The 25,251-nt window shown below is 43.8% G+C and overlaps 1 protein-coding gene across 2 annotated transcripts; it reads left to right on the top strand.

The window, feature by feature from the left end:
* The first annotated feature begins 1,608 nt into the window (after window positions 1-1,608).
* RFC3 (replication factor C subunit 3) lies at window positions 1,609-21,195 on the top strand. Of its 2 annotated transcripts, none has more exons than XM_068423242.1 (9): window positions 1,609-1,740; window positions 2,843-2,980; window positions 4,155-4,222; window positions 6,702-6,799; window positions 8,356-8,537; window positions 8,776-8,912; window positions 9,045-9,143; window positions 15,371-15,440; window positions 17,131-21,195. In XM_068423242.1, exons 1-9 carry the CDS (start codon window positions 1,654-1,656, stop codon window positions 17,320-17,322), a joined length of 1,071 nt encoding a protein of 356 aa, XP_068279343.1. In that variant the 5' UTR covers window positions 1,609-1,653; the 3' UTR covers window positions 17,323-21,195. The 2 variants fall into 2 exon arrangements, with proteins under 2 accessions (XP_068279343.1, XP_068279353.1); XM_068423252.1 differs by lacking the exon at window positions 1,609-1,740 and adding an exon at window positions 2,115-2,181.
* The last annotated feature ends 4,056 nt before the right edge of the window (window positions 21,196-25,251 follow it).

The following is a 25,251-nucleotide window of genomic DNA, read 5'->3' as shown; positions in this document are numbered from 1 at the left end:
ACTTCTCTATTATATACATATTCTGTGTATAGTTCTGTATATACTTATTCTGTATATACATAAATGCACATATATAAAGGCACACACATAGATGGAGCTTGCAAATTCACAGTGTGATACATAGACTATGGGCAACCCATTGATTCATAATGAGGCTGCAAGTGTGGGATGACACCAAGACAAAGAACCTAAGGACCGTATGTTCCCCTGACACAGAAAACCGGCCTCTTTTTGCTGGCCATCTGTAGAGGTCAAGAGGTCGAATGCACACTGATGAACCTGGTCGCAGGCAGGGTGGGCAGACCATGACTGCCTGAAGGGCTCTTTTCTTTCAGCCCCTTGCTGCTTCCTTCCCCGCCAGCTCACCCTCACGTCTGGCTGGCGGGGTGCTGGGCCATCCCACCAGGAGGTCACCTCAGGTGCTACCTCTCTCCCCTAACATGCCTTCTGCTGACCCTGCCCTGGGAGGTCAGCCCGCACCGCTCACCTGCCATTGACAGCATGCCCTGCTGCCACCACTGCTTGCATCAAGTATCTGCGTATGACTTGTAAAAAAAATAATGAGTTAAGATTAGTAAAAATAATGAGTTTACCACAAACAGCAAGAGATCCGCGGCTGTAAGCAGGCAGCAGCAGTCTCCAGCGCTGGTGCTAGCACTGCTGGGCTGGGTGTTTGCTGGCCCTGCTGGGGGCATCCCCAGTGCCATGACCAGGTTTCCCCAGTGGCACACGCCCACGCTGGACACATGTAAGAACACAAGACCCCTTGAATACTGTGTTCAGTTTTGGGCCCCTCACTACAAGAAAGACATTGAGGTGCTGGAGCGAGTCCAGAGAACGTCAACGAAGCTGGTGAAGGGTCTGGAGCACAAGTCTTATGAGGAGCAGCTGAGGGAGGTGGGGTTGTTTAGACTGGAAAAACAGGAGGCTCAGAGGTGACCTTATTGCAGTCTACAACTACCTGAAAGGAGGTTGTAGTGAGGTGGGTCTCAGTCTCTTCTCCCAGGTAACAGTGATGAGACGAGAGGAAACAGCCTCAAGTTGTGCCAGGGGAGGTTTAGATTGGCTATCAAGAAAAACTTCTTCACCGAAAGGGTTGTCCAGCATTGGAACAGGCTGCCCAGGGAAGTGGTAGAGTCACCATCCCTGGAGGTATTTAAAAGACGAGTAGATGTGGTGCTTAGGGACATGGTTTAGTGGTGGACTTGGCAGTGTTAGGTTAACGGTTGGAGCTGGTGATCTTTAAGGTCCTTTCCAACCAAAACGATTCTATGATTCTATGCCCAGCCCTCAGTAACCGCAGTGGCACTTGCTGCCCCCGGGAGCACGGGCTTTGCAGCTTCCCACACAAAACCTGCCAGGCCACGGAAGGAAAAACTGTCATTTGGGAAGGAAAAAAAAAAACCCAAAGCTGTCGGGGGGCCGAGCGGGCGGCGGCGAGTCCCCCACACCCGAGTCCGGCCGGTCCGAGGCGCGGTCGCCGGCATCCACCCGGGGAGCCGTGGCGGGGGGGAGGCGCAGCAGCGCGCTTCCGTCCCTCCGCGGAGGCCGGTGAAGTTTGTCCCTCGGCCGCCGCCGTACTGGCCGCTCCTCCCGCTGCTGCGGGCTGGGGCTGTGCGCGCGCGGCGGTACGGCGCGCGCTTTTCAACCGCCATGAGCCTGTGGGTGGACAAGTACCGGCCCGGCGCCCTCGGCAGGCTGGACTACCACCGCGAGCAGGCCGCGCAGCTCCGCAACCTGGTGAGGGGGTGCCCGGGCCCGCCGGGCGGCCTTCCTGGCGGGCTTCGCCCTTTGCCGCTGCGGCCTCCAGCCGTGGCGGCGGGGGCCGCCTGAGGCGAGTCCGCCAATGGGCCTCTCTCCTCCCCGCAGCGGGGTCCTCCGGGAGTCGGGATGCCGCGGCCTGTAGAGCTGGTCCTGCGGGTCTGCGGGGCGGGGTCTGGGAGCTTTTCTTCGGTGCAGGCCGCAGCCTTCGGAGGAGCTTCCCCGCCGGTGGGAAGGCGGTCCGCTGGCATCGTTCCCTGCTCGGCAACGTGGCCTTTACGTTGAGGAAAAGGCTGCGGGAAAATTAGTGGCTTAGTTTTTTTAGGAGTGATGTGCTTCCTGCTGGTTTTGGTTGAGAGTGATCAGTATCTCTGAGACTAGGGCTTACCTTGTTTACTTAAAGTTAGGTGAAGTTGTAAGGTGAGCAGCGGGGAATAAAACTCAGGACTATGGATGTTAAAGGACTTCCCCCCCCGCGCTGTGCTGCCTTTGCTTTACTAGACCGATTCGCTATGTGTTTCTCTATGACTGTTATACCTAACTAATGGTAATTCTCACTGTGGGGTTTGGTCAGATGTTTTCCAGGTCATGCTTTTTAGCCTTTCAAGAAACAAACTCCTAATTTCATTTAAATACAGATTGTCTATTACTTGTTTGGCCAGATTCAAGGCTTGCAAATGAAACAACAAAGAAGTTTTGTATATATATCTGCTTTAAACTTTGTTTAAATCCTTTTTACTGTGTGTTTATTGTAGCTGTCACTCTAGAAATCCTGGAAAATATTTAAATGCTGGGGTGGTGTTTTGGATGGTTTTTTTTGTTTTGGTGTTTTTTTTTTTTTGAGAGGTGATGTGTTTGAAGTTAGGTGAGTTACATATGGTCTTCAGAAAAATATGATGTTGTATAGGAAATACTGCTTCAGGAAAGACGTTCAGCAGTTCTCATTCTAGGTACTATGTTGTGACTGGGCTGCATCTGGAAAAGTCATTTTATGTAAACTTGGGTGAGAATGGAAGGATGAATACTCTTTTTATAAGGAAAATATTATTGTAGGTAACTAATCTTGTTGCTTTGTATTCAGGTTCAGTGTGGTGACTTCCCTCATCTGTTGGTGTATGGACCATCAGGAGCTGGAAAGAAGACAAGAATAATGTGTTTGTTAAGGGAATTATATGGTGCAGGAGTGGAAAAACTGAGGATTGAGCATCAGAGTATAACGGTAAAAAAAAAATAAATCTCCCATCTGCTGCAAAGTAAAGGGGATATTTATACACTGATACATTTCTGTTGTGAGGCCTTTTTTTGAGTTTTAAAATGGGGTTTTTTTTGCATTCAGTATCTTCAAGCTTTTTTGTGTATTAACCAGACTAGTCTGGTTACTTGAACAAATGCTTTTGCCCGATATTCTTGTTCCTTAGGTCTTTGTGTGTTTTTTTTGTTGTTGTTTTCTATGGGTTTTTTTTTTTGTTGTGCGGTGGTGGTTTTTTGTTTTTTTGTTTTGTTTTGTTTTTATTTCCCCCCCCAGGCTGGTTTGGACAATAGCATGTGCTGTCATAGATTAGCTCTCAATTAAATGTATAGAATTTCATTTGTCTGTAAAAGTAACCCTTATTTTTAAATGATTAGCACAGCTTTCCTCATATATGCAAGTTGTAAGTTGTTGTCTTATTCCCATAGTGACAATTACAGCATTGCAATTTAAATACTTTTTTTTCCTATCTGCCTTGGTTTTAGGCATTTAATTGATTATTATTAAATGCTTATATTATCCATTCAAAATCCTGATTATGGAAGGCTTAACCAGCAAGGGGTTATCAGGCTTTATTGATAAGTAGGTTATTCAGTGCTTGCTTTTTAATTCTCAGTAGTGGAACAAATTTAATACTTGAATTGGATGATAGAAATATAGGGTATATTTAACTGTTCAAACCCAAATTTAGAGGTGATAGAAATGCTGGTGTTTTCTTTAAATCAAGTATGGACTTGAAATCCTTTGCCAAGACAAGTGAACAACCTCTTTGGGCTTGTCCACAGGTTTTCCCTCCAAAACTTTTCTTCGGAGGGATCAGGTATGATTTATTTTGAATGGCTGATTCCAATAATCAGATTTGTTGTTATGAAACTCAGTAACTGGAGTATGCAGTAATGTATACTGTGTGTTCCTATAATAATTATTACTGTTATTATTCTACAGGCTGGATGATATGTCAGTACTCCTCCTTTGGAGGTGGGGTTGGGGGTAGGAGATGTGTAAGTTTAGTGTCTCAGCAGTTCTTTGATCTCTGAGACTTCTGGTGTGCCTGTGAGCTATCCAGTTGTAATCTGTAAGATAAATTCGTGCATCAGATTTTTAGAACACTTTCTGAAATTTAATATTCTTACTTTCTACATAGGCACCTTCTAAAAAGAAAATTGAAATTAGCACCATTGCAAGTAATTATCACCTTGAAGTTAACCCAAGGTAAGTGTACAGTAAAAATGTCCCACAACAAATATAAGCCGCTGGTCATATTGCAAGTGGTTTCAACCTGGGTATATAAGGGCCTGGTTGCCCAATTTATTGCCTGAGCAAATTAGATAATGGTTTATGGGTTTGGACTGCAAATGGGAGCAGGGAGAGGATTTTTAATTGAACAGCTCTAAATGAACAAAAATTTGCGTTGCTGTAGACTAAAGACAGTAATGTTCTGCTTAACTAGCCACATAAGCATGCTGATGTTGAGGACTGGGTAACAAACAACTCTGGATTCATAGATTTAACCATTTAGGTTGAAATTGAGAACTTTTGTTGGAACCAACACCTGTATATTGTTAGTTCGCTCACAAATACAAAAATAAAGTGATTTGAAAGTAACCCAGGCTTACCCAGTAACTCTTAAAATAAAGAGTTCCTCAGGGAAATAACACCACCACAAAATACTGGGAATCCTGTCATGAGCGAGGTCAGATGTTGATTTAAATGACAGAAGCTATAATGGTGTACTGTATGTCTTCTTTGACAGTTGTGAAATTGCTGGTGATAGTTCACTGACTGAAAGTAAATACTTGTATTTACCTGAAAGCTTTTAATGTTGCTTTAAATCACATGACAGTAGATGTCATTGTTCTTTCCTCATATATGCAAGAGGCTTTGGTTATGTTGGCTTTGTTGTCTGGGTTGCAATTATAAGAAAATGCGTATCCTGAAGTAACTTTTAGCTTTGTGCTTATTGCTAAATCTTTTCTCTCATTGCTCTGCGTTTTAGAAGCTCTTCTCATGTACCGTGCCTCCTTTAAAAGCTTGCTCTGCAACTAATCTGTGTGCATTGCTGGTATTCTAATACAGCCCTGCTGACCAGACAGTGAACCTACGTGCACTGTGTTATAGTCTGTGAGGTTTGATTGAATTATAATACTGTGAAATCATGTTGTGCATCTTGAGTAACATGAGAAATGGTTAACAGGGAAAGGAAATTAACTTCTGGGAAGGACTCTGCAGATGTTGAATTTATTAAGGAACTTTATTAGATAGAACTGTTTTTTTTCCTCCAAAAGGAGGATATTGTCTGAATTCCAAAGTGTTGTCTGCTGGTCACTTGACTGCCTTGGGTAGATGCTTTAAAATAGGTCCTCCTGAGTAAGTGGGTAGTGAAAGAATTAACGAACAACAAAAAGTAAACATTTGTATGGTAACTCTGGCTCTGTTCATTGTTTTCCTGGAATGTTTGCTGTGGTGACATAATATCAAGGATAATCTTTCATCATGAAATTATAACCCTGGGTTGTCTGTTACTGCAGAGAATAACTGATCTTTAAATATTAGGAAACTATTTGAATCGCTTTCCATTTCCAAAAACTGGCCTAGCTCATAAGTGGGACTGGCTTGTTTTGTTTTGCCTTTTTTTTTCTCCTCCCCGCCGCCCCCCTGCAAACACAGGTCTGCTCCCTGCAGTCAAAGTCAGCGTAGCCTCTTCAGCAGGTTGTGAACTGTTGAGCTAATATGCTTCTGTACATTCTGCTGCCTTCTTGGCAAGAATGGGGAAGATCTAGTTGAGTGGTGACTAGAACAGGACAGACAAATGCCTTTTTCATTTGTTTGCCAGTGAAATATTGCAGAGCTACTGCTGCCTCTGTGAAGGCAATAGTCTGGGGATGCTAGAGTGTGTGGGGTTTTTCCCCTCTTTTTCTTTGCTTTTTCAGTAATCTAGCTTGCAAGTCAGTCCCCAATGGTTGTCAAATGTGAGTCAAGCTAGCTGAACTACTAACCTGGGGACTGAGAAAGCTGTGCAGTGCTATTCTAGGGGATAGTAAAGGGAGGATAGAAGAGGCGGGAAGGAAATATAGTATTTCCCCATGTTTTCCTGCCTTCTAAGAGGAAAAAAGCTAACCATCTGTGCTGTAGTAGTGTCTGAGTATCAGTCTTTTACTACTAACTCTTTAGCTTCATTGTGTCTGCCATTCAAGTTCACATTAATTGTATAGGTTGTTCATAGCATGACGTCACATTTTCAGGGGAAAAAACCTATGCATTTACATCAGTCCTTTTGAGTAAGGCATCCTATTATGTGATTAGACTTCATTTGTCTTCCTATAATGGGTAAAAATGTTCATATTACATGTCTTTGCCCATATCACAAGTAAGAAAAGTTTAGATTTCTCATACCAGAAAAATAAGTTATATTTTAAAGAGTTAATAAAACATTTGACAATGGTTTCACTACTTCCCGATACAGTGCTACTAATCCAGCTGTGCCTGCATAAGCTTTGGGTTGTTTTTGTTATTGGAAGGGTAACTTTCAACAAAGTATGTGTGTTGAGCTTAATTCTAACCTTAACAGCTTCTGAATTCTTTTGGCATTCTTGTTTAGTCAGTTGACCACGGGGCTGTGTAGGAGGATGTATTTTATATGCAGTATAAAGCTGTTGTTTTAAAACAAGTTTTATTCAAACTCCTGGTACAGTGATGCAGGAAACAATGACCGTGTAGTAATTCAGGAACTCTTGAAGACAGTAGCACAGTCCCAACAGCTTGAGACAAGTACTCAACGAGATTTTAAAGGTTAGTAAAAACAGTTAAAACCAGTCAAAGTACTTTTTAAACTTGTTTTTTAGAGATTTCAGCTGATTGTTTTGTTTGCACCTGTATATTGCACAAGAGCACACATGAACCTTTCCTAAATTAAACAACCTTCCATTTTTCTTCCACTGTTGAAATATTTTGAGTGGTTAAATACTCCATATGAGATTCTGTTGTGGTGGTTTCTTAGAAGGACATGGTGTAGTTGAATGACTGTGGCTGAGCAGAGGGAGCTGGGATTCTTGCTGTCTCTTTCCCAAGTCTACCATTGAAATGTACTATAACTTAGTTTGATGATCTACAGTAGTAGTTGAGTTATGAGCTACTGAGGCTTAATATTGAGTTGAGGGCAGGATAACCTTCTGGTAAATGATACTGTGTGAGATAGGTGTTAGCTGCTTATTTGTAGCTTTTTGGGGGATGAGCTGTCTTAGGCAGAAAGTTTAGAAGCATTTTATTCATAGTGTATGGAAGGACACTGTGTAAGAAAGTGAAGGCTTTCATTGAGTTTTCCAAGACACATGTTGCTACAACTGGCTTATTTTTCCTCCCCATGACTAAATTGAAAGCAAAATCAGAACTGTATAACAAGAAATTGAAGGAGAGAGGAAAACTTGACAGATAGAGTAGAGCAGAAATAGTTGAAAATGGTCATGGATTTACTACTTTGTCTTGCTTTCCTCACTGTTCTCAGGACATACTGTATTTCACCTAAGCTGCTAGACACTGATTGGCTCTACCAGTTATTGGTGTATATATCCTTACAGTGGCAGCTCAAAATATGTGGTAAGCTGGCTGGTCTCCTTAGGCTGCATGTGTAACCAGAAGAGAAATGGGAGAAGAGTAATGGGCTGATGTATTCCTCCAGGCTGTTCTCACTGGACCATTCAGAGTACTGAAATGAGCTGTCTATGAGTTGCCTGTGGAAGAACCTGTAGAAGGTAGCTAGTCAGGTTTCCTGCTTCATACTAGGTGTCGCCTGGTTGTTCTGAAGCATTTTTGAAATACATTTTTTTTTTTCTTTTTTTTTTTCTTTGAAAGACCATGGAAAGGTGCTGCAGCTACAATAACAAGGCAGCTTTCTGCTACTCCTTTGTTAAGCTAAGACATTGGCTTTTAAATATAAAATGTATTGAGGGAAGTCTTCAAGAAATTTTTGCTGTTTGATATGTCCTTTTGCCATAAATTCTTTTGCATTTCTTACTTAAAAATTCCTTTAAAAAGTTACTACACTAATTATCAAAGTGAAAGCTTCTACACCTACCTAGATTATTTCTTGGCACTGAAGTGTTGCAGGCCGTGCTCTGATGAAGTTGACATTCCAGGACATGAATACAGGGTGTGATGGAGCAGAAGATTATACAGTCAAAAAGGCATGCAGGTTGTCTTAATCTTTTATTTTCCTGCCTGTGGAACCATGGTGTCTTTTTCTGCTTGTATAATTTATTTGGGTATTATTGCTTGTATGTCAAAGTACTAATTTTCTTAGAAAGATTTTATATTAATAAAAAACCCCACTATTTTTAATCCTTTTTCAGTGGTGCTGCTAACGGAAGTTGACAAACTCACTAAAGATGCTCAGCATGCTTTGCGAAGAACAATGGAGAAATACATGGCGACCTGCAGGTTGATCCTGTGCTGCAACTCCATGTCAAAAATTATAGGACCTATTCAAAGTAGATGCCTGGCTGTACGAGTGCCTGCTCCCAGCATTGAAGATGTATGTTGAAACAGAAACAAAAATAATTTATTTAAAAACTAATTACTAGATAAGTTCTTGCTGTGGACTTAAGTTTTACTTTCACAAAGTGACTTAGTTTTAATTCGTGGTGGGTGACTTGTGAAGCATGTCTTACGAAAGACCGGTCCATCTCTGGTCCAGAAATGTTTCAAACAGGAGAATCTGTAGGTGCTAAACTGTTTGCTAAGTGTTATGCTCCCTGGTGTTTCGTGTCTAGATTTGCCATGTATTGTCCAGTGTGTGTAAGAAAGAAGGCCTGACTCTTCCTCAGGAACTGGCTCAAAGGCTTGCAGAGAAATCTGGCAGGAATCTTCGGAAAGCACTACTTATGTGTGAGTCCTGCAGAGTACAACAGTAAGTCACTGCTAAAAATTAATGTAAATTACACTCTCAGACACATAAATGAACTTACTTCTGAGGCCTTGTTAGAATAGGTGCCAGTTTGCTTTGATTTCAAATTTTTAAAAAAATATTATTATTATGTAGGTATCCTTTTACTGCTGATCAAGACATTCCTGAGATGGACTGGGAAGTGTATTTGAGAGAAACTGCAAATGCTATTGTTGGTCAACAGACACCACAAAGGTAGGTGAATCCACTTGCTTGCAGCTATAAATTACGGTTTTGGTGTACTCTTGAACCTAAAAAAAAAAGTTGTATTTAAAAATGTGGCATCTTTACTTTCATTATATGTAATTTTCTGGCATTTCTACTGGAGCTGGTACTTTGCAGCTGGAGGAAGTGAGCTTTAAAATTACCAGAGGAGGCTGAGTGAGCTTCAGAAACTGAAGGAATTGTTGATTTTTCTCCGTTGAAGCTTTGTAATCAAAAGTGAGCATAAGCTTAGTTGCATGTTGTGCTGTCTGTCTTTTTTTTTGGGGGGAGGGGGTGTCGTTGGATTTTTTTGTTTGTTTTATGTAAGGCTTATGTTTCACCGTCTTTAGCATAACGCACCTTTGTAAAAGAACTGGTCATGAGAAATCATTGCTTTTTTTAATCACATTAGGAGATGCCCCCTTTATCCATCTCGGTGTCATATGCTGTCACGGTTTAAAGCTGGGCCAGCTATTAACCAGGTGGCAGATGCTCTCTGTTAACCCTCTCCCCCCCCCCCAAGGGAAAGGGAAAAGGGAGAGAGACTTATGGGTTGGAAAGTTAAAACAGTTTTAATAAACTATAATAATGAAAAAGAATATAATAACAATAATAATAGAAATAACCAAATATATACAAATATGTACAAAACCAAGATCAAGAGCTTGGAAATCCTCCTCAGGCAGAGTTGCTCCCCCCAGCACATGCAGAGGGGAAAATGCAGTAGCTCCACCCAGCACAGGCAGAGGGCAAAATGCAGTAGCTCCCTGCCATCACACCTGCAGGCTTTTAACTGGAAAATTGGCAAAGCTGGTACCAATCAGTGGGAGACAGGAGGGCCCCTCCCTCCTGGGCCCCACCTCCAGGAGGCAGTGGGTTAGTGATAAATAGGAAAGTGAGAATGACGTGTGTGGGATGGAATACCTCGTTGGTCAATCTTGGGTCACCTGCCCTGTCTGCTCCTCCCTGCAGGTGTGAGCCCCCTTCGGCTCTTCACTCGTAAGCAGTGAGGAATTTAGCAGTGACCTTGGTTTCTCTAAGACTAATTGGCCTGGTTTGGGCCAAACCAGGACATATGCACAATCACAGAATCACAGAATGTCAGGGATTGGAAGGGACCTTGAAAGATCATCTAGTCCAATCCCCCTGCCGGGGCAGGATTGCCTGGACCATATCACACAGGAACGCGTCCAGGCGGGTTTTGAATGTCTCCAGAGAAGGAGACTCCACAACCTCTCTGGGCAGCCTGTTCCAGTGTTCAGTCACCCTCACCGTAAAGAAGTTTTTCCTCAAATTTAAGTGGAACCTCCTGTGTTCCAGCTTGCACCCATTGCCCCTTGTCCTGTCAAGGTATGTCACTGAGAAGAGCCTGGCTCCATCCTCTTGACACTTGCCCTTTCCATATTTATAAACATTAATGAGGTCACCCCTCAGTCTCCTCTTCTCCAAGCTAAAGAGACCCAGCTCCCTCAGCCTCTCCTCATAAGGGAGATGTTCCACTCCCTTAATCATCTTCGTGGCTCTGCGCTGGACTCTCTCTAGCAGTTCCCTGTCCTTCTTGAACTGAGGGGCCCAGAACTGGACACAATATTCCAGATGCGGCCTCACCAGGGCAGAGTAGAGGGGGAGGAGAACCTCTCTCGACCTGCTGACCACACCCCTTCTAATACACCCCAGGATGCCATTGGCCTCCTTGGCCACAAGGTCACACTGCTGGCTCATGGTCATCCTGCTGTCCACTAGGACCCCCAGGTCCCTTTCCCCTCCGCTGCTCTCCAACAGGTCTGCCCCCAACTTGTACTGGTACATGGGGTTGTTCTTGCCCAGATGCAGGACTCTACACTTGCCCTTGTTATATTTCATTAAATTTCTCCCCGCCCAACTCTCCAGCCTGTCCAGGTCTCTCTGAATGGCTGCGCAGCCTTCCGGTGTGTCAGCCACTCCTCCAAGTTTTGTGTCATCAGCGAACTTGCTGACAGCGCACTCTAATCCCTCATCCAAGTCATTAATGAATATATTGAATAGTACTGGTCCCAGAACCGACCCTTGCGGGACTCCGCTAGACACAGACCTCCAACTGGACTCTGTCCCACTGACCACCACTCTCTGGCTTCTTTCCTTCAGCCAGTTCACAATCCACCTCACTACCCGATCATCCAGACCACACTTCCCCAGTTTAGCTGTGAGGATGCTGTGGGAGACCGTGTCAAACGCTTTACTGAAATCGAGATAGACCACATCCACAGCTTTACCATCATCTATCCACCGGGTTACATCCTCATAAAAGGCTATCAAGTTGGTTGAGCATGACTTCCCGTTGGTGAAGCCATGCTGAGTGCCCCTAATGATCCCCCTATCCTTGATGTGCCTAGAGACAGCACCAAGAACAAGTTGCTCCATCACCTTTCCGGGGATGGAGGTGAGGCTGACCGGTCTATAGTTACCCGGGTCCTCCTTCTTGCCCTTTTTGAAGACTGCAGTGACATTCGCTTTTCTCCAGTCCTCAGGCACCTCTCCCGTTGCCCACGACTTAGCAAAGATGATGGAGAGTGGCCTAGCAATGACTTCCGCCAGCTCCCTCAGCACCCGCGGGTGCATCCCATCAGGGCCCATGGATTTATGGACGTCCAGGTTGCTTAATTGGTCCCTGACCCAGCCCTCATCAACCAAGACAGATTCCTCCTCTATCCTGACTTCTTCTGGGGCCTCAGGGGTCCGGGGCTCCTCAGGACAGCCTCCAACAGTATAGACAGAGGCAAAGAAGGCATTCAGTAACTCCGCCTTCTTTTTATCCTCTGTCTCCAGGACCCCCACCTCATTCATCAGTGGGCCTACATTGCCTCTAGTGTTGGCTTTACCTGCAATGTATTTGAAGAAGCCCTTTCTGTTGTCCTTGACCTCTCTTGCAAGGTTTAATTCCAAGGAGGCCTTAGCTTTCCTAATTGCCTCCCTACATCCTCTGACAACAGACTTATATTCCTCCCAAGTGGCCAGCCCCTCCTTCCATGATCTGTACACCCTCTTCTTCCACTTGAGTTTGCCCAGCAGTTCCCTGTTCAACCATGCAGGTCTCCTGGTACCCTTCCTTGACTTCCTACCTGTTGGGATGCTCTGATCTTGAGCTCGGAAGAAGCAGTCCTTGAATGCTAACCAACTACCTTGGGCCCCCTTACCTTCTAGTACCCTGTCCCATGGGATTTCCCCTAGCAATTGCTTGAAAAGGCCAAAGTTGGCCCTCCTGACGTTCAGGGTTGTGATTCTGCTAGCTATTCTGTTCCTGCCACATGAGATCCTGAACTCTACCATCTCATGGTCGCTACAACCAAGGCTGCCCTCAACCTTCACCTCTTCAACCAGACCCTCCTTAGTGAGGATAAGATCCAGCACCGCTCCTCTCCTAGTTGGCTCATCCACCATTTGCATCAGAAAGTTATCATCAATGCACTGGAGGAACCTCCTGGACTGGGGATGGCTGGCTGAGTAGGCCTCCCAGCAAATATCAGGGTAGTTGAAATCCCCCATGACAACCAGGCCCTGTAATTGCGAGACTGCTCTCAGCTGCCTGTAGAAGGCCTCATCACCCTCCTCATCCTGATCCGGTGGCCTGTAATAGACACCCACAACAGTATCACCCCTGCCAGCCTGCCCCTTAATTCGCACCCACAAACTCTCAACTCGCTCCTGATCCACCCCTGGACAGAACTCAATGCATTCTAGCTTCTCACTCACGTAAAGAGCAACTCCACCACCTCTCCTTAGTGGCCTGTCTTTCCTGAACAGGACATAGCCATCCATGACCACATTCCAGTCATGCGAGGCCTCCCACCAAGTCTCTGTGATTGCCACTAGATCATAGCCCCCCGACCGAACACGGATTTCTAACTCCTCCTGTTTATTCCCCATGCTGCGTGCATTGGTGTACAGGCATTTCAGGGAGCGAGCTGAGCACACCGATTTCACCCCAGGGGGATGGGAGGCCTCCTGGTCTACCTCAACACTAGAGCGTTGCCCCAGTGGTGCAAGCCCATCTACTACCCCATCCCCCTTCGAATCTAGTTTAAAGCTCTCCGAATGAGCCCTGCAAATTCCTGTCCCAGAACCCTTTTGCCCCTACGACATAAACCTTTCCCATGTATCACTGTCACACCTGTTGTCTTATAAAACCAGCCATTATCAAAGAACCCAAAGCCCTGCCTGTAGCACCAGTCTCGTAGCCAGGTGTTAATAGAGAGAATCCTACTGTTCCATCCCACGTCATCACCTGAAAATGGAAGGAGGGAGGAGAAAACAACTTGTGCCCCAGACTCTTTCACCAACCGTCCCAGGGCCTTGTAGTCTTTCTTCATGCCCCTCAGACTATGGGATGCAGCTTCTTCCCCACCTGTCTGGAAGATCAGCAGGGGGTAGTAGTCTGTGGCCTTCACCAGGTTGGGGAGTTTCCTGGTGATATCCCTGATTAGGGCTCCAGGCAGGCTGCAGACCTCCCTGTGATGAGGGTCAGCTCTGCATATTGGGCCCTCCGATCCCTTTAGGAAGGAGTCTCCAACCACTAAAACTCTTATCTTCTTCCTTGTGGAGGAGGTAGCTATACACCCGTCAGGTTTTTCTGACTGTGGTGGGACCTCTGATATAGGTTGCCTCTCCACCACATCCCCGTTGGACCGGCTGTATTCCACTAGGGCTTCATATCTATTGCTCAGAGGCAGCTGTGGAGGCAAAGTAGGCAAGGAGGACACTCGCCTTTTGCCACGGCCATAGACTTGCCTCCACTCACTCCTCTAGGTTATCGTTTTCCACCTGAGAAGGGCAGAGTACAGGGGTCCCTCGATCCTGGGGGCTCTCTGGCAGGTGTTCCCATTTTTGTTGCAGGGAGGGCAGAGCCCGGCTCCACCAGTCTATCTCCATTTCAGCCTCCCAAATGCTCCTAAGCCTTTCTACTTAGGCTTGAAGCCTTTCAACCTGGCTTTGCAGCTGTGCCGCTCGGTCGAGCGGATCATCTACCTGCTCACAGCACACACAGCCCCCTGACACCACAGAGACGCTGTAGCATTCCCTGCAGCCCACAACCTGCACCATCGCGTCCTTCCGTGGGAGCTCTGTCTGGGTTCCCACATCCATTTTGGTCTTCTTCCACCGGGTAGATACCATTGTTCTTTCACTGAGCTGGGAAATACCTGTTGGTGCCACCCCTGGTTCACAGCTCCTTGGCACCTTCCTTGCCTTGTGCACTGGGAGGGAGTCAGTGCCCTCCCCAACGAGCTGCAAACAACTGCAGCCTCTCCTGCCCTGGGACACACCCAGTCACTGCTGACTCACACAGTCACAGCTGAGTCTCCCACTCCCTTCTGGCCAGGGACTAGTCCCTGCCCTCCAGGAGGCTTTTTATCATCCTATCACAGGGGGTGGAGTGTTTAAATCGCCCGCAGTGCCTCCGACTACGCCCCCTCCTCTCCTGATTCGTTGCCGGGAACCTCCGGGTCCGGGGTCAGGAGGAAGCAGCTCGGGGCTGATGCTCACGGGGGGCTCAGGGGGGGCCCGGAGTACGAAAAACCGCCCGGTTAAGCCCGATGTCGCCCTCGCCCCCGCACTAACCTCAAGTCGCTGCCGCCGCTTTCGCTGCTGCCGCCGCTGTCAGATCACAATGTGATCCTTTCAGTCTGTTCCATGTATTACATGAGATGTCACTTAAATTCTTGTATTTAATTTAAATGCTTGTAGCCTCTGACCTCCTGATATCCAACGCTGAGAATTGATACCAGTGTCACTTTCTGCCACCTAATCATCTTACCCCCTCTTGTAAACAATGAAGGTGGAAAAACAGCGTAAATTAATCTTGTGGTTCTAATCAGCTTTGTGATGTCTCCTCACTAACCTTAAGCATGAATACTAATTTATATATGAAGAGGAATTAAAGGGAGACAAGCTTGAGGCAAATTCTAATACCCTTGTAGCTTCTAAATTAACTGAGACAATTGTAACTAGAGTATATGTAACTTATCTTATTACTGTTTTGAATAAAAGGTGATATGTAGCATTTGAATTGAAACTGACTGCCTTGTGCAATGCTTTTGGGTTTAAAATAACACACAAAACCAAAAACAGAAAAAAACTTTGCTTGGGTTGACTATTTTTTCCTGCAGTATATTTCACAAATAGTGAAAACACGTTAGTATGCTTTGGGGACATACTTCTGATATTTTGTGGTGTCTTTCCAACAGGCTTTTAGAGGTCCGTGGACGGCTTTATGAACTCCTGACACACTGCATTCCTCCTGAGATTATAATGAAGGTAATTCAGCTATCTAGCTCTTAACGTGTTATAAATACCAACACTGTGACAGTCTCAGTTTCAGTTTTAAAAAAGAAACCACACCAAAACATCACAAATTATCCAAATATTGATGAAAAGCTGTGTCCTTTCCAAACAGACGTAAGTGACCAAAAGATACTTTTCTCTTGTGTTTCTTTCTGCTGGAGTAACCAAAATAGTCTAGGTTATCGCTCTGAAGCAGTAATTAAAGACCTCGTTCCTGCAAAGACTGATACATAGCATTTGCTTCTCATGACCCGCAGTCATTAAATACCTAGACTGTTTAGTTAGGATCATGCCTAAATATATTTAGGCATGATGGTTTTGAGTTGTGTCGATTTTTGGGGGCACAAAGATTCTGTTCTCTAATTTGGAAAATGTAAATGTCTAGTTTATTTTTGTTGCAGGCTTCCTTGTTCACACCTGTGTTGAATGGTTTACTAAAACTTGTTCTGTGATCACAGAACAGCAGCATCATAGCTGAGTAAAAACAAAGGAGGACATGCTTTGTCCCCCTGAAGGCTTCTCAGGCCGGTTTCTGTATTGAAGCATAGCCATATTTTATGGGCTAATTTTGATATGGCTTGTTTTCTTTTGTAAAAGTTTTGGTTTTATAAGTTGAATATTTGCTATGTCCCTAGTGGAGAGGTTTGCTGAAGGATGCTAGACCAGCAGGTCTCTTCAAAGACAGAGGTCATCTTGGGAGGAAGAAAAGCAAATGGAATGTGCATGTTTTTATTTTAGGCAGGTTGAAAGGATGCTGAAGACAACTAGAGCAGAACAGAGATTAAAGCTGATGTTTGCAACTTACACTAGGTGGGCTTTGCCATGAGACATAATTCCAAGATAAGAAGTTTCTTTTCACATTAACTGATTTCTGCTATCTGACAGTTTTGGTAGTCAAGATGTTTCTTTAACCTTCCTTTCTTATGGTAAGTTAGTAGATCCTGCCTTGCCCTGTTTGAGGACTGTGGTTGTCAGGCCAAAGGTGGATGTTTTCTACCCAATTCCTATTGATAAACTTGAAATGGTCTAGAGATACTTGTCACTCAATGCTGACTGTTTTAATAGAGATGGATTTGCAATAATTTTATTGCTGTCTCAGTTCTAAAATAATGCATTTTTGGTTTTTGTAATGACTGAAGTATAGTTGTAAAGTGTCTTGTGTGTGTCTGCATGTATGTATGTACATAAATGTAAACAGATATACTTCAATTTTAAATAAGCCCTTGTTATTTATTAATGTTGTTTCTCTTTGTGCTCAATGCTGTTGAGAAAGGAAGTAAGTGATTTTAATACACTTGCTATCTTGGTAAAAATTGTCCCCAGGGCCATGAACCTGCATGCAGTAGAGGTTATCGGATTTGGAGATGAGGTTAACATTTTCTTTATTAAGGCATAAGTAGTTCCAGTATATGATTTTTCCCATCTAAGAGCACAATAGGTAGCATCTATTTTGACATGAGGAACTTATCTTGAATGAAAGTTTGAGAGACATAGTTCCATGAATCTAGTTCTGTCAAATAGGTGGTGTAATGATTCTTGAATATCTTTTCTGTTGGATTCAGGAGCAAACTCATGGCTTGGCTATTTTCAGAGAAATTAGGTTATCCTTTTAACAAAAAAATGTATAATTTTTCAAATACTGTTCTGTTTTTTTCCCTTTTAGGGCCTCCTGACAGAACTTCTAAATAACTGTGATGGACAACTGAAAGGAGAAGTTGCACAGATGGCGGCCTTCTATGAACACCGCCTGCAACTGGGCAGCAAAGCCATTTATCATCTGGAAGCATTTGTAGCAAAGTTTATGGCAATTTACAAGAAGTTTATGGAGGATGGACTAGATGACATGCTGTTCTAACTCTGATGCCCAAAGTTGTACACGGCATGTTGTGTTGTGATGCCAATAATGTTGCAAATGTTGTCTACTTGTCCATGCTTGATTGCATGTGGGTCTAGTTCAAAGTCAAATATTATATTTTGCTATTAATATAAAACACATTGAACTAAAGAACAATATTTGTTCAGTTTTAGAAACCAGATGGATTGTTTGACAGCCACAAATCTATCTTTAGATCCATACAAAATACATCGACCTTTCAGAAAGACAAGAAGTCACCTTGGAGGATGTGTAAGATCGTAGTTGCTTTGCAGTATTTGTAAGCTGACTTTAAGAAGAGAGAACATGGGTACTGCATGCTTGCTTTTTGATTGTTTGGGGTCAAGGCTGTAAGCAAAAGATGTTTTTTCCATCTTGTGTCAAGTTCTAGTTTGAGCATGTATGTTCTGCCTACTGATTTATATATCTTGCTGTTTGGCTTCTTTTTATTTTAGCCTTGCTGTTTTCTGTGGTATGCTGACACAATGTTTTCTGACTCGTTTGTAAGCAGTTGCATTGAAATTGTGGGTAAACAATACTTTTGTGTTGCTTGTAAATCAATTTGACAACACGGCACATTTTGTTTAGAAGGAAGATGCCTATATAAAGCAAGTCCACTTGCTGTCTGACACTTTCAGGTTCACCTCAACGTACATAATGATGTTCAGGTAAAGATTATTCCTTTGACTGGTGTTTAACTAAGGGTAAGGTTTCAACTTTTAACAAATATTCTTTCACCTCTTAAAATGATATGTGAAATTTTTAAAATGGCAAAATAAATTGTAAAAATATGAACAACAAAATGCCGAATTAATATTTTACACTGTGACTGCCTTTTGCTTTGGTGTAAACCATCTTTCAGAAAGATGGGATATATGCCCCCTCCCCCCCGCCATTGTAAGGCTAGAGGGAGCCACTGAAGTTTAAAGAAAAACAAACTCAAAGAGCAACAACAAAAAAACCAACCCCACAAGATAATAAAAAAACAACCAAACACCACCTATGCTTCTTTGTGCTGCAAGTCTTTCTCATGTTATGCCTATGTACTATGGTACCCTAAAAATGACTGAATTAATGTCCTTTGTTACTTTGATCTGCTAATTTAGGCTATTGCCAGATAAAGTTTAAAGATAAAGTGAATTCCCATCCCCTGTTCCTTTTTTTTTTTTTAGCAGGGAAGGGTTTAGTATTTGGGGATTTTTGTGTCAGAGCTAGTTATGCATAATGGCAGTTTTTTTGGAAACTAGAGCTCTCCCCTGAGTAACTGCTAAAGAAAGAATCTCACTAGTTAGTAATAACTGTCATCCCCTTTAAAATGTACAAAAGGCAGTATTAATCCTTGAAGAGGTAGTGTCACTGCTGTTCTCAGGAACTGGACCATCCCATGTGTGGTGTTAATGCACAGCTTGCCTTCAGATTCGTTCTCAGTAAGATGGTGTTGGCTTGCTTCATGCTAAACTGGTCTCCTTAAAACTGAAGAAGTCTAGAAGATGGATTTTTTTTCTTCCATCTGCTCTTGTCACCCAAATCCACAGCACTGGTAACTTGTCAGAGTGTAAATGTCTTGACTGTCAGAGATCTTAGAAAGCCATTAAATCAGTGATAGTGGAAATAAGTACTTAAGCCGACTACAAAGAAGAGTACAAGAATGGCAGAGGGGGCATAATTATGCATGTACAAGTTGTGTGCTCTTTCAAGAGCCTAGTCTTATCTACTAATTTTTAAAAGCTAAACAAACTTTCCCATTTGCCTACTACAAGTACAGTGTGTGATGAAGTGAAAGTGTGAGTTCAAAAGATCATGAGACACTTCCCCCTGCAAAAAAAAAACCCAAACAAAAACCCCAGAAACTAATGTGGGAGAAGAGGAATGTATGTAGGGATTTGTGAAATACAGTTGAAATGCACAGGGACAGTGTTGATGTGGAGGGTGGAGGGGCAGCAACTAGATTGTAGGTTTGTCAGTTGGAGGAGGCAGAAGAGCAGCTTGCTGTTTTGTTTCAAAAGATCTCAGCAGCTTTGTCTAGGAGACTGAAGCCCCAACGTAAACCTCTAGGTGTTCTTGCTGCCTCTTCTTGAAGTTCTGTTTTTATCATTTTCTGCCTGGGACGAATCAAGAGTAGTCAAGGATGGAAAAATGGGATAATGCTGAGGGACTGCTGACAGAGGAAATGGCTATCACTGTTCCCAAAAGCCAGCATTTCCCCCTGCTGATCCTGCTCCTGCCCCTTTGTCTTCCACAGTCTAGAACACATAAATTTAAACACAGGGGCACAGTGTCTCATAAGTCTGCACATGTTTTTCCTTCCTACAGTAATTTTTAAGGCAATTTTGCCTTAGTATTCATAACAGGCTCCCCAGGGAAGTGGTCACAGCACCAAGTCTGTCTGCTCAAGGAGCACCTGGATGACACTCTTAGTCACATGGTTTAGTTTTAGGTAGTCCTGCGAGGAGCAGGGAGTTGGACTCCATGACCCTTATGGGTCCCTTCCAGCTTGACAGATTTTACGATAATGAGCAGTAAGCGTTGTGCTCTTTTGGGAACATCCTAAGAGGCTGCTAGCCCCCTTGGATGCTGCTTCCCCTCCCTTTTGGGTAGCCGTAGTACTTGCTTAGAGGCAGTGTGGCAGAGAACTGAGTTCCTGGACTGCGCTGGAGGAAGCAGGGACCAGTAACCCCCATCCCTCATGCTGTGCACTGACAAGTGGGGCTGATGGGTATGTACGAGTAGGTGGCTGTCAGAAACAAAAAAGAGTTTTCTGCCATTTCTTCCCCTCGTGAGGCTACCATGTAACCCTTTTACCAGAAAAGCAGAACCTTAGCCTGGTAAGTAAGGGTGTCCCGGGGTGGGCATGGCTCCCTCCACGGCCTGCATGCACACAGCCCAGCATCAGCGCTGTGCTGGACCTACGCTGAGCACTTCAGACCTGATTCACAGATCAAGTGGGAGAGGCAGCGCAGACAGACTTTTAAACACTGAATAGCACAGGACCAACCTCGAGATGATCCATTTCTTCAGCTGATTTCATCTTTTGAGACCTGCTTAGAATTGCTTCTGAAGTGCATGCTGAGAGGCTTACCCTTGCTTTCATCCAGAGTCACCTCCTGCTAGTTCCAAATGAAAACTCCAAGCTGCTCCCACCCAGGTGGGACTTAAGCACTGAACAACTCTAAAAGGTTGCAGAGGAGTCAGCTTCCTGCTAGCACAGAAAGTCAGAGGTGAAACTGGTTTTAAAAAAAAGATCAAGAAACTAAGGGCAGCAACTACTTTAGTTAAAACTTTCTCTGCTCTGCACAGATCAGCTGTGCAAACGGCGAGTGGTGCATTCAGACTTTATTCCCCGTTTCTGAAGTCCAAGTGTTAACTCCTGTGGGAAACATTATTTTAAAAATCACATTATTTTTTAGACATCCATGGTACACAACTCTACTTGAGCATTAATCATAATAAACATATTGTCTGATTGGAAGACTGATTTTAAAAATGTATTTTGTTAAATAAATTCATATGAGCAAAGCTGACATGAGGAATGTCCTCTTCTCTACCAAAGAAGTACCCTGGTTATCGCAGGGTAGAAGGTAAGGTAGGTAAGAGAAGAGTTCATTATCACAATTTTTCCTTCCAGTGCAGGGAATTCAAGATTATTACAGTTCATTGATATAAAATAATAGCTGTAATTTATCTTGCTGGAAAGAGCTCTGGTATGCCTGAGTAGCCTTTAATCCTTCTTACTTAACATTTTATGCCTGCGCTAACAGTTAGTGCTATATGAATTTGTTGCATTTGGATTTCAATCAATGACCCAAACCAAAACCCAGAGGTGTAGTCTGCTAAATAAAAGTTGTCTTAATGTGACAGTGAAATGTGCTTCTCCTTCTTGAAGGCCAGCTTACTTATCTTGATGTTTATTTTTCATAGGAAGGGAAGGAATGTAAATATGCAAGCATGCAAAAGAAATTAACATCTATTGTTGAAGTGCCCTGCAGGCTAATCAATAGTACGTCAGTCAAGTTGCACGTCAGGAATTAGCTGCACATCACAAAATGACCAAGATGAAAAGAGTTTGCCATTAACTTCAATACGTTGAGGAATTGACTCAGGATTTTCTCTGTCATCAAAATTGAAATTATTTTCTGTCCAAATTAACTAGGACAACTGGAGTCTAACTCCATATTTTTTTTTTTTTAAAGCAGCAGATGCTTTGCTTGCCTGAAAAATGAGCCTATTAGCCATTAAACATTCCCATAACAGATTTTCTTATACATTTGTGTACAGTGTGCGTGCTGAACTTCTGGAAGAAACTGTATACTCTGTTCTAGCAATCCCCGAGCTAGTAAATACTGTGCCAATCACTTGAGCATTTGGGGGTATTTTAGTGGGGATGGTTTTGGCATCTCTTAAATAGGAGTGAAACATAAGCTAATACAAGCAGAAGGGGCAGAAGGGGCCTGAAGCACATAACTTCACCACTGACACCACTGGCCCATCTGCGTTTCTCCTAGCAGAGGTGCTGGGGCACCCATCACCATCTCTGTCCTGGCATCTTCTTGGAGCTGATCTTCAGCCCTGTTCCAAGACGTGGAGCAGGTGTCAGTCTTTCACCATGGACCTTGTATTAGGAACAAGACATTTTAGATGTCATCTAGGATGCTGGGCAAAAGCTAAGGTTGCCATCCTCTGCTTCCCTGCAGCAATGCAGCGGTGGGAGCGTCCTTGCTGCCTCACTACAGTGCTCCACCAAAATCAGTCCTGGTCCAGTAGCAATGTGTATGGGTGGTTCAGCAAGACAGGAGTACCCGCAGCTTGGAGGAATGTCTGTTTTGCTGTGTCAAGGGAAACCTCTGCCACTGATAAAATGTACTTTTATCAGAAATGTGTCCCTGATAGTCCTTTAAGTGACATTCAGCTCTTAATCAAAATTACAACTTGTTAGGCCCATGGAAGTCCTGCACTTACTTTTAACTCTCAGGCACCATCTCACAGAAGTTAGTCAATCACAGTTATTATTTTTCTACAGACTTCTCAGTGTTATTCCCCAAGTAGTTTCATGCCATGATAACTGCTGGAGTGCAGGCTCCTAGCTCCACCTTGTGCATGCTGTCTTCTGCCCAGGGTCCCTTCAAACCATGTCTGTGCTGCCTTTGAGATTTCTCCTCCTCTTCAGGTCACCTTCCCACCTGGTTTGCAAAGAAAGCTGAAATATCTGAAATTGATTTCCAGGAATGAAGGTGGATGGAAACAGCAAGAGCCAGTTTGAGAGTGGCTAGAGACAGGTAGAGACATTCATTTGAAACTCCTGTGAGATTTGATGAATCAGTGGTCTGCACAGCTGCATTTGAGGGAAACGGGAGCACTGAAATCTCTTAAAATAGCAGTAAAAGCGCAAATTGATTGTAATTTCTGAAAATGATGGTCAGTGAGCTACTTTTACTGCCTAATAGCTGTAATTCAAATCCAGCTCACTCACCTGTTTTCCTCACTAGCCCATGGGGTTGGCAGGGCTCAGGAGGGGGCAACTCCACTCCTTTGGTGGATGTGGTCCACTGCAGCCATGGTTCGTGGGCTAGAAGGAGAGCAAGCAAAAGAGCCTGGTTTGGTGCATGAGAAGGCACTGAGGACGGAAAGAGTCCTGGCATATGACTATGGCTACTATATGCCCAATGCAGTTTCTGCATGTTCCCCTGCCCTAAAACACGGGATCTTCAGGTAGCCCCAGTACTTCCCCTCCTCAAAGCTCCAGGCTGCTGTGTCCATCAAAGCACTCTGCTTTATAGCCGCCAGTGCTCAGGTCCTCCTGCCTTGCACAGTCAATGTTTCCCAACCCAGTGCTGCTGTCTTCTATTCCTTGGTTGCTTCCTAACCCAGAGCCCTTGTTTTCATGAGGACACTCCAAATTAAATAGCTATAATACCCCAGTCAGTCTTAAATCTTTCCCCTCTCAAACTTCCTCACAGCTTTTCTGTCAGTCTGGCACCAGAGTTGTTCCTTTTGCTGCCAGGCCCCACCATATACCTGTTCTCACTCCGGTCTCTTTGGCTGTGGCTGGTACGCCTTGCCAAGGATAACAGTTCTTCAGCAACCTTTCCTGTGAAAGACAAGATTTGCCTCCTGCCTCCACTGCTTTAGGTTGGAAGGGACCTTTGAACGTCATCTTATCCAACCCTCTGCTCCAAGAAGGTCCAGCCACACCAGGTTGCTCAGCCCTCACTGGATGAAGTTTCAGTATCTGAAAGGACAGTGTCCACCACCCCACCCCGAGCCTGTTTCACTGCCCTCACAGAGAAAATATTTCCCTAATTTTCTCATTTCTAAAAATTTCTAATTGGAACCTTCCCTTACACGTTTGAGCTCAGTCAGGAGATCCCCACTCAGCTATGCTGCCCTTCTGCCACATCCGCTGAATTTGCCACGCATGATATGGAGGATTCCTGTGCTTGGAAGAGGTTGTGCTCCAACACGTAGTAGATCAGCAGGCTGCAGTATAAAACATTTTCAATTTTTATTTACAAAGCTGTGTAGAGATACCTGAATATGGAGGTGAAGGAAAAGTGGTGGGAAAAAATGCTGCTGGGCTTTATCATTAGGAAGCTTGCATTTTGCTAGCCAGACTGGTTTTGTGGAAGGTACCTTTTCTGTTCATGTTCCCATAAAGGCTCTATGACAACTCTGGCATGGCTTACTCTTAAGATATCTTTTTTGGGTATTTTTAACCTCTTTTCAAGCCTCTGTATAGAGTTATAAAGAGCAGAGTTTGGGTATGGGGGAATTGAAGACTGAGAGATGAAGACCTCCTGTCTTGCTCCCTCTCTCGGCTGACCCAATATTTCCACAAGATTTTTTTCTTGTTTTTGCCTAGGACAATTTACTTTGCTGTATTAAATGCAATGCTGTTAGTTGGAAGTCTGTGACAGCCAGTGAATGGCACAGTTTAACAACAGCTAAATGTTGCCAATGTGGGCTTTCACTGCAAGCAAGCTGGTGTTCTTTTTTAAACTTGCAACAGTATGTTCATGTGAAATGATTTGTTGTGCCAAATTATGAAGGCGACACTTAGCACAGTCCTGGTCACAATGAGATCTGAAAGGCATGCTAGTAAAGCACATGTTTTGAGTAATCTGTGGAATATTTTCTGTGCTTTTTACCAGTTGGAATCCTTCTGCAAAGTGTTGCTTTCAGTCTTGAGTGAGAAGGAAGGAAAGGAAATCAGGAGCCTCATCAAAGAGAAGAAAGAAGTCAGAATGACAAAGCAGACAAGGACAGATCCTGAGGGAAGACAGGTATAGTCATTAATTATATTTACATTTCAAAGATGAGTTAACTGCGGTATTCTAAATCATATGCTACACTTGGGTTCCTTGACGCACACCATGAATAATAAATGCACCCAATAGTTACGCAATAGGCTTCTTCCACTTTTAATTTAATGGGCAATCTTAATTTGAGAGGTCAGTACAAATGCCTATGGTAAGTGACAATCTTAGGCCAGTAATTACTAATTAAGACAGAAGGCAAGATGCTGGCTAAGGCACTTTGAAATAGATCACAGATAACCTTGCAGGAGCTGATTAACTCAAACAGAACACCTCCTTAGGTGATAGCTACCAAGTGATACTGGAACAATTTTTAAAATTAAAAGGGATGAGGGAAAAGGATTTATGAAACTCTTGGCTGAGTTTCCTCTGGAGAAAGAATTTTGATAATAAGTGGGATTAGCTGTTTTCCAATTAGCAGACAATTAGAAGAAAGACTTTTACCCCGTGGGCAAAAATCTTTTATAATATACTCATACTCATCAAATCTCTTTATGCCAAAGGAGGATAAACAGTGCTGTGCTCTCGTGCCTTAGGTCTAGCAGTGTAAGCAGCATTGGCTGCAGCTACCATGCCAACTTCACGTGGGCTGCGTGGGACT

This window comes from Nyctibius grandis, chromosome 2, assembly GCF_013368605.1.
Source record: "Nyctibius grandis isolate bNycGra1 chromosome 2, bNycGra1.pri, whole genome shotgun sequence".
Taxonomy (NCBI): Eukaryota; Metazoa; Chordata; class Aves; order Nyctibiiformes; family Nyctibiidae; genus Nyctibius; species Nyctibius grandis.
The sequence above is the reverse complement of the archived record's forward strand: the minus strand, read 5'-3'. Positions and strand labels throughout refer to the sequence as shown.

What these genes read in the sequence shown, in the direction of transcription:
- RFC3 (XM_068423242.1), top strand. Translation starts at nt 1,654, where the DNA reads ATGAGCCTGTGGGTGGACAAGTACCGGCCCGGCGCCCTCGGCAGGCTG. An exon ending in TTGAGCATCAGAGTATAACG is followed by an intron (nt 2,981 to 4,154) that starts GTAAAAAAAAAA and finishes CTTTCTACATAG; the next exon opens with GCACCTTCTAAAAAGAAAAT. An exon ending in TACTCAACGAGATTTTAAAG is followed by an intron (nt 6,800 to 8,355) that starts GTTAGTAAAAAC and finishes ATCCTTTTTCAG; the next exon opens with TGGTGCTGCTAACGGAAGTT.